Genomic DNA, 8746 nt, shown 5'->3' on the forward strand with positions numbered 1-8746 from the left:
TTTTAAGCTTTTCATTTTTACCAATTCTATGTTTTCTGACTTTGCTGTATACAGGTATGGTATATACTTTTATTGTGAAAAAAAAATAAATAAATCACACCTTCTTGCCTCACTTACAAACCAGGGAAACTAACCTGTTAGCAGTGTAGATAATTCATTTAGCAGACAGGAGCAGTTTTTACCTGCTTGACTAGTTTCGGCTACTTCCTTTAGCCTTTGTCAGACTCGTCACATTATGTTCCCGTAACGTGTCTTGTCGGCTGCTCAGGAAAATGTGCCAGACAGCAGGGAGGGCTTGCACCCCCACCTTCATCAGGACGCATCCCAGGTGTGGAACCCATCAAGTAGGTAAAAACTGTTCCCGTCTGCTAAATAAACTATCTTCACAGTTGTACTTGGAAGACAGTATGAACCTTTATCAGACTAATCTGTTAGCAGTTTTGATACAAACTTATGTGGCATCAGACATAGCATTATTATAATGAAACTGTATGTATTAATAGGTAAGTATCACCATACATTCTAATGCACCTCAAATGTATATCACATGATGGAGAAGGGATGGGGGGGTGGGGGGGTGTTGGTAAACCAATGGACGGGGGAAGAGTCAAAAATTAGAGTATGATTGCAGTCAGTAGATGAGATGAGTAGATGAGAATTTAACTAGTGCACAAAAGACAGAGGAACCACCACAGCTGGGGGTCAGCGATGGCGTCTTGTAACTTCTGGCGTGAGTCATGTGACAGAGCACAATTAGTCAGGATACATAGATACTGAAGTGATGAAATCAGGCATTGAATGTGGGTGTCTATGTCACTGCTAATTTTATATATATATATATATATTATATATATATATATATATATATATATATATATATAGTTTGACTCAAGCAGTGGGATGTGCATTTGCATTTATCCTGCTATCGCAAAGTTGGTGCTTTAAGTAAAACACAAAGCTAAGTAGCACTGCTTTCAGACCATATCCATGTGGACAAACTTCCAGGGTTCTCTCAAGAAGGAGGTGGAAAAAAAAGAGGACACTTTTCTCCCCTCATTGTGCTTTGAGCATCTTCTCTGTGAAAAAGAAAAACACCTCCAAGCAAGCAAGCTCCCTCATCTCACACACACACAGTTATATTATATTATATTATATTATATTATATTATATTATATTATATTATATATTTTTGGGGGCATACGATTTATCTAATAGGTTTCTGAAGGTCAATCTTGTGTAATATTTTCTAACAAAAGCTGCCACTGCAAAACACTTTGCACTATTTCTGCTGCGAGAATTCCTCAAACCAACCTCCCCACGTCTCTTCCAACAAAGCATTCTTGTCATCTTAGGTTTAAGTATTATTCCATTACAAACAGTATATCAAGAATTGGGATGAGCAGTCAACCAACAAATCAGAGGTGGATCACTGAGTACAACCACCAGTCCTACCCATACACTATTTTTCTTCTTTTTTTTGTGACAAAAAATATGCACAGCGACAGCACTCCTTGGCAGGTGGAACGCTAAGCAAGCAGACAGCCTTCCAGGGCTATGCTCCAACTGAAGCCAGGAACATGAGCCATGCTAGCACACCAGCTAGCAGGTTGCTTGCATGTATACACACACACACACACACACACACACACACACACACACACACACACACACTAGTCTCTCCGCCTGCCTGCAATGCGTTGACACAATGAGCAGATAAAAGGCGTGAATCAATCGTGCACATGCTAATCATGGAGGAAGATGAGGCTCTCCCACACGCACAGACGTACACAGACAGACAGACAGACAGACAGATTCCAAGACAAGGACATCCATTGTGTCAGTGATCAGCATAGAAACACACAGTTTGATGAAATGGTGAAAGGATGGATGATGTGGACAGATGGATGGATGGATGGATGCAGAGATAGATAGCTCACCGGTTTGCCTTCTTCCTTCCTCTCCACCTCTTTCAGCACATTATCCAGGCTAAGCGTGTTTTTGTGTGTGTGTATGAGTGCATATATGTGTGTGTGTGTATGTGTATGTGTGTATATGTGCGGTGAGCTGGCGAGGATGCACACTGCTACATCCCCTCCTCTCCCTCTCTCTGGCGATCCCTCCCTCTTTCTCTCTCCTCCCTGGGATTTATTTCATTATTTCCTCCCTCTCCCTCCCTCCCTCTCTCTCCTCACAGCTGATGGAGTCTCCTTGCTTTTCTCAAAGCTGTTTAATTTTCTCTCCGTCTGTTATCCTCGATGAAGTAGTCCAGTATCTTTTGTTTTTGTCTTTTTTTTTTGGCTGTGGCAGGCTAAACCAAAATAGACAAAAAATACAGAAATAAATAAAATGTCTGCCTTGTGCGTTAATGGCACAAAGCTCCCTTTCTGTCTGTCTCTCCCTGTCTTTCACTATCACACTGTGTCCCTCATCCGAGTCTGTCTGCTGTGATGCAGCAGCGGCGCTGTAGGCTCCTCCCTGGAGAGACAGTGGTGCCACACAGCAGAGAGAGAGAGAAGGGTGGGGGTGTGAGGGAAGAGAGGGTGGGGGCTGGTGGGTGTGGCCTGGTGCTGCTGCCGCTGCTGTTGCTGCTGGTGGTACAGTGTAGTGGGGGATGGCAAGGGGGTATGATGGAGATGGAGAATCCAGTACAAGGCAGGGCCGCCTCTGCTGACTGAGGGCAAATGGACACTCACCAAATCACACTTCAAGGCCAAAAACCCCAGGATATAGCTGCTTTGAGTGGTCAGAAATCAACTTTTAGGAACCGGTGCCAGTTCCGGCGCCCTCCCAAATAAAAATCTGCCAGTGAAAAAAGCACATTTTTCCATTTTTTCTAGACCCTTAGAAAAATGCAAACAAAAAAACTTCAAAATTTAAGTTGTGCTGATTACAAGAAATGAGAACGCCGTCACTTAGGACAGGCACAATAACTAAATAAAAAACAGGCACCAAAACTTCCCGGACTATGGTGTGGACTAAATAGTTAGTCTGTGGTGATCTCAGTCATGGAAGGAAGGAAAGGAAGGAAGGAAGGAAGGAAGAAAGGAAGAAAGGAAGAAAGAAAGAAAGAAAGAAAGAAAGAAAGAAAGAAAGAAAGAAAGAAAGAAAGAAAGAAAGAAAGAAAGAAAGAAAGGCAAATTAATAACATGCTGCCATATGATAGTATCTTGAATAACTTTGTTTTTGTTGGCTGTGATAAGCACAGTAATTGCAGTGCACCAATCACAGTGCAGCTTGTTGGAATGCAATACAAAAAAGGCAGATAATCTATTATTCACAGTGAAAGTGTGGGTACTTTTTAATCTAATAAACTCCTCTGACCAGATATCACGAAGCAGAAGGGAAAGATCAGACACAAAGGTAGAACTAGAAAACTGGCTTTTTTGGGGTTTTTTTTCTGTTGGTCTGGTCTCACTCTCTATGTGAGTCAGCTAAAACGCTGCACCAGATTTTACACCTGCTTTCCCCAGACAATCCATTTCAGACACTGTTTCCTGCTGTAGTGGTCAGTCTGTGGTGATAAATCAGGCACAGCAACACTTCTCTTATTTTGGACAAGAAAGCCTTTAAAGCAGCCTGTGACGTTTGTCACCAATTTTTCATGAAATCTGTAAAACCCAAGTGATAACCTAAGTATTACGAATCTGTTAACCTTTACGTGTTTACGCACCTGAATCACTTAACTCACAGTGAACAACCCCGTTGTGTACTCCATCACAAGCAGTCTGTTTTGTTTACATACCAAACAGATATGTCACTTGGGCCATTTTCGGAAATTTTGTTGCAAAGTGCATTGTGTGAATGGGAATTCCCACAGCTGCAGTATGGTCGCAGCAGCAACAAACACAGAAAACGGCTTCATTGATTCTTCCTGTTGCGGCTGCGTGGAATTCCAAAAAAGCCCGAGTGACAGTTTGGTTTTGGTTTGGTATGTAAACGAAGGACTGCTTGTGATGGAGTCAACTTCTAAGTTGTTCACCATGACTGAAGTGATTCAAGTGCGTAATCATGAAACACCAACGGATTTGTGATACTTCGGCGATCAGTTGGTTTTACAGATTTGATGAAAAAATTGGTGACAAACATCGTATGCTGCTTAAAGAGTGTCATGACCCCATGACAAGGGCCCATATGGTAAAAGTAAATGAATAAATAGGAAGAAAAGAGAAAACAAAAAAGAGGCTTTGTGTCTTTTTGCATGATAAAAAAAAAAAAAAAAGGTATGTAGGGCATATCATAGCATCACATATTCTATAGATAGTTACACATGGGCTGTTTTCTGATTATCAGACCTTAAATGAGTGGTTTGGAATTAAGTGTATTTGAAATGTTTCATGTATACGGCCACTGTCCTCTGCAAGTCCCCCGGGACCACCACAACCATTCATTCTTCATTGGGGATTCTATAGTCACTTGTGCATGGAACAGTTCTGAGGATTCTCTGATGGGAAATACCCAAAAGCAGCGCTGGCTCTGCTACTTAAAGACCTTCAAAGGCCTTTTTCTCTGTTTACATTTGTACCAATAGTAGGAACCATGAACTGACGAAATGTGGTCAACAGTTGGCAAAGCAGTCTCTATCACAGAGAATATAATGCATTGCTGTAGAATAAACCAAAAGCTTCTGACTAAAAACCTGGTCTTTAGTCAACGGCCCTGGTGTGGTTTTAAATTGCTGTAACCAATCTCCTATAAGGTCCTAAGTGCTGTGTGTTGCAAGGTACGCTACTACTCGGTCTGGCATTGGCTGAAGGGGTATTGTCTCTACTGCATCATCCATTTACGTGTCTGTCCATTAGTGTCAACATGATTACTCTTCACTACCATCAGATCTGAACAGCAATGTTAACCTACATTTTCTGGTCTTTCAGGGTCAGTGCATGGTCATGGGAACAGATAGGAGAAGCTAGCACAGATGACGTGACAGGACAAGATAGGAAAAACGGGTGTATGGGTGCAGGGTTGCCCTCATTGTCAAAAGGGGTGGTCAAGGGGTCATTACTAGTGATGTCCCGATCTGGATTTTTTTTGCTTCAGATCCTATCCAATTTTTTTTATGATTAGTGTTGCCAATACCGATACTTTTTACTATTAAATTTCGATTTTATAACAAACATGAATTCTGGTATATGGCTCTTCCAAGCATTACAATTAAATGCAACCAAACTATTAGCCAAAGATTTTTATAATGTTTCATAACATAACTAGAAGCACTCGGAGAGCGCAGACCTCCGCCAAGGCTGATCAGTGCCCCCCCCCCGTGGGCCCCCCCACCCCCGTGTCACCACCAAAATTTAATCATTTCTTCCTTATCCCATTTCTAACAAAACCCTGAAAATTTCATCCAAATCTGTCCATAACTTTGTGAGTTATGTTGCCAGTAACGATTAGTGGCCCCCCCCCTCGTGGGCCCCCCCACCCCCAATCACCCACCAAAATTTAATCATTCTTCCTTATCCCATTTCCAACAAACCCTGAAAATTTCATCCAAATCTGTCCATAACTTTTGAGTTATGTTGCACACTACGGACAGACCAAACAAACAAACAAAACCCTGGCAAAAACATAACCTCCTTGGCGGAGGTAATCAACAAAATTCTTTTTTGTTTTGTTTTTTTAAACAAACCTACACTGAGTCAGGTCGTATTAAAAGCAAGTCGAATCCAATCCATTTTGTGGTATTTTGTGGTACATTATACCTCTTATAATATATATATATATATTATATATATATATATATATATATATATTATAGAGAGAGAGAGAGAGAGAGAGAGAGAAGAGAGAGAGATGAGGAGAGAGAGAGAGGAGAGAGATAGATAGATATAGATATGTATGTATATATATATATATATATATATATATATATATATATAGAACCCTTTTAAAATAAGACCTTTTAAATAGAAAAAAATAACAAATACTCAAGCAATCAAGTAACTTAGATCTTACATATACAAAAATCAGAGAGAACTAAAACCTTTATTCTATGGGCTCTACATTCATTCTACATTCAGCTTCACTGCAGCCTTGTAGTTCTTATACTGGGTCATGTGATGCTTTTGTAAGTGACGAATCAAATTTGTTGTATTAAAGCAAGCCCTGATGTTCCCTTGTCACACAACTGCCAGTTTACACATCTTGCAAGTTGCTGCTTGACAGTTGTTGCTTTCCAGAGAAAAGTATTCCCACACAGCAGACATGTTGCATGATGTTTCATTTCGAAGCTGTTAAGCAGAACCATGCTGAATACTCATGTGAAAACTGGATCAGCCCAATCATGTGACTAAATCTGATCCAATCCAATTTTCTAAAAAATGCCAGATCGGCAGCCATTACCGATCTTTACATTGGATCGGGACATCCCCAGTCATTACAACGTTCATTGTTGGTCTTGTTTGAGTTACTGTTGCCTTTGCATCTGCACAACCCTCACTGCTCACTGGAGATTTTCTTTTCATATTTTAAAGACAATTTAATTTTCTATCCATCTGGATCCATAAATGAATATTATTAAAATAATAAAATGCATAGCTGGGTATTCAGTTGTTCTTCCAGCAGGTGCATTTATAAATCCTTACTTCATCTAAGTAGTAAGGATGGCTCATCTTAACCTCAAAAATAACACTGGATCATTAATTAAATATGAGCAAAAAAATGTACAGTTTGGTGGAGTTGTAACATGAACACTTTTCCTTGCCATTGATTTGTTCCTCAATTACTAAAATCATTGATCAATCAATCAATAAGTTTTAACTTTCATTTAAGTTGGAGGTGATTAAAACTCCCATGGGATCCAGAGCCACCTCCATAAAATGTATGTACGCAATATGGGTAAATGGAGCCGAAGAAAAATAACTGCAGATAAATTGAATATGTGGTTTACAATCCAATCCAACAAACCCTAGAATGCAGTTTTACATTGTACAGGCATTTCTTCTAATATCAGTTTGTCTGTGCCCCTTTTATTCAGTGGGTGAATATAGGTAAGTCCCAGAGAGGCACACAAAGGATGATTTATAAAAATACTTCTAAAGCCGCATCCACATAATGTGGAATTACAGTCTATACATTAACAAACTGGAGCTGGTACATCCACACATAGTACCACTATCCCTTCATTATTGCACATATTCTGATCTTCCTACTGAAAGACACCTGAACAGTTTTTTTCCTAGAGCTATAAACACAGAACCCTGCACTGAAAGCCAAGACAGTCAAATATGACAATGTGCAATAAGAATTTATTTTACTTTTAACTTAATAACTAAATATGCACGTTTTTTATATTTTTTAACTGAAAATTAATTGTGTCTTGTATGTTATATGTTGCAAAGTCTCTTATCTTCTAGTCCTGCTTTTTTAAAGACAAAGGCCATGGATCAAATCAATTGTCATGGGGAGACTATTTGGTTGTCATGTGGCTCCAAAGAAAGTTAATCAATTCTTAGAAACATCCCTGATTATGTCAGAGTATTATCAGTGTTATCTCTGTGCATAGTAATTACAAAAAGAAAATGTGAACCTTATCATTTCAGGGTGTGTTTAGAGTTTGATAGAGGCTAGAACTGAAAAAGTGCCTAAACTAACTAGAACACTAGAAATGCCACCCTGCGACTAATAACTACACCTACACCACCCAGTCAGCTTAACTTTGTGGATATGTAATAAAAAATGTAGTAAGTGTTTTTTAGATGTATGATCACAGTGAATAAGTTCCAATTTTTAGTACAAACAACAGTAAGAAATGGCGTTTAGCTGAGTTCATATTCTTTTGAGAATTAGAAAAAATTGTAATTTTATCATAGTGCATGAATTCTAGAAACAAGAGATAGTTTTCTGAGGTCACGGTAAAATTTTGACCCGTAAATTCCAATCAGTTCAACCTTAAGTCAAAGTGAGCATTTGTACCAAATTGTTGCAGTGTTCTTGTGATGTGACATTCACAAGAATGGGACAGACATGAGGTCTCAGTGACTGTGACCTTTGACTTTTGACCATCAAATCCTAATTTGAGTTCTTTGACTTCCTCAGATATTATGTTCACAAGAATGGGTCAGACGTGCAACAAAAATACAGCAGGTCAGATGTTTGTATGCATTTCCATTTGAATTTTCAAAGGTCAGAGATAAAGGCCACTGTAAACTCATATCTGTCTATGCTTGTGAATGTGATATTGCAAGAATGGCTGTACAGAATTTCCTCAAATTTGACACAAAAGTTCATTTGGACTAAAGAATTTACTGGATTGTGGTGACCTCACAAAATACATTTTGTATTTTTCTGCACTTTCTGTAGAATATCACGTCCATACACTTCTGTAAGTACAATGTCTGACTAGGACTGGTTCATTGCAATCACGTGTTTTAACATGAAATACACTCAATAGCTTGTTTCAAAGTGTTCACTATATATATGACATGGGCTTGCAGAGACATTAATGCAACACATCACACCGTTGTGATAAATATTTTGTGGTGTATAAAAGCAGTAATCCCCATGAGACTGTGGTTTACAGTGACTGAGTTATGCCAAACTAAATAAAAACACAGCCACTAAAAAGCAATAATGTACTGATAGTAAATTAAGTTCCCTCCATCCAGTAATGTAGTGTTCAGTACTGATGTGATTGTATCACTGATTTACATACAGTGTTCTATACCACATAGTAAAACAGTGAACAGGCCACACAACCCTTTTTCAGTTCTTCACTTTTCTCCCTCATTGATTTCACTGTGTCTTCTTT

The 8746-nt window shown here is 39.2% G+C and overlaps 1 protein-coding gene across 1 annotated transcript in view; it reads right to left on the bottom strand.

The window, feature by feature from the left end:
• Positions 1–2411: 2411 nt before the first annotated feature.
• Positions 2412–8746, bottom strand: part of LOC115422492 (protein kinase C zeta type-like) — a 182454-nt gene continuing 176119 nt past the window's right edge. Inside the window, exon 18 of the mRNA XM_030138838.1 lies at positions 2412–2733. Coding sequence (XP_029994698.1) covers positions 2412–2733 — 322 coding nt within the window. The remainder of the gene's footprint in view (positions 2734–8746) is intronic.

The sequence above is a fragment of the Sphaeramia orbicularis genome, chromosome 7 (genome assembly GCF_902148855.1).
Source record: "Sphaeramia orbicularis chromosome 7, fSphaOr1.1, whole genome shotgun sequence".
Classification (NCBI taxonomy): Eukaryota; Metazoa; Chordata; class Actinopteri; order Kurtiformes; family Apogonidae; genus Sphaeramia; species Sphaeramia orbicularis.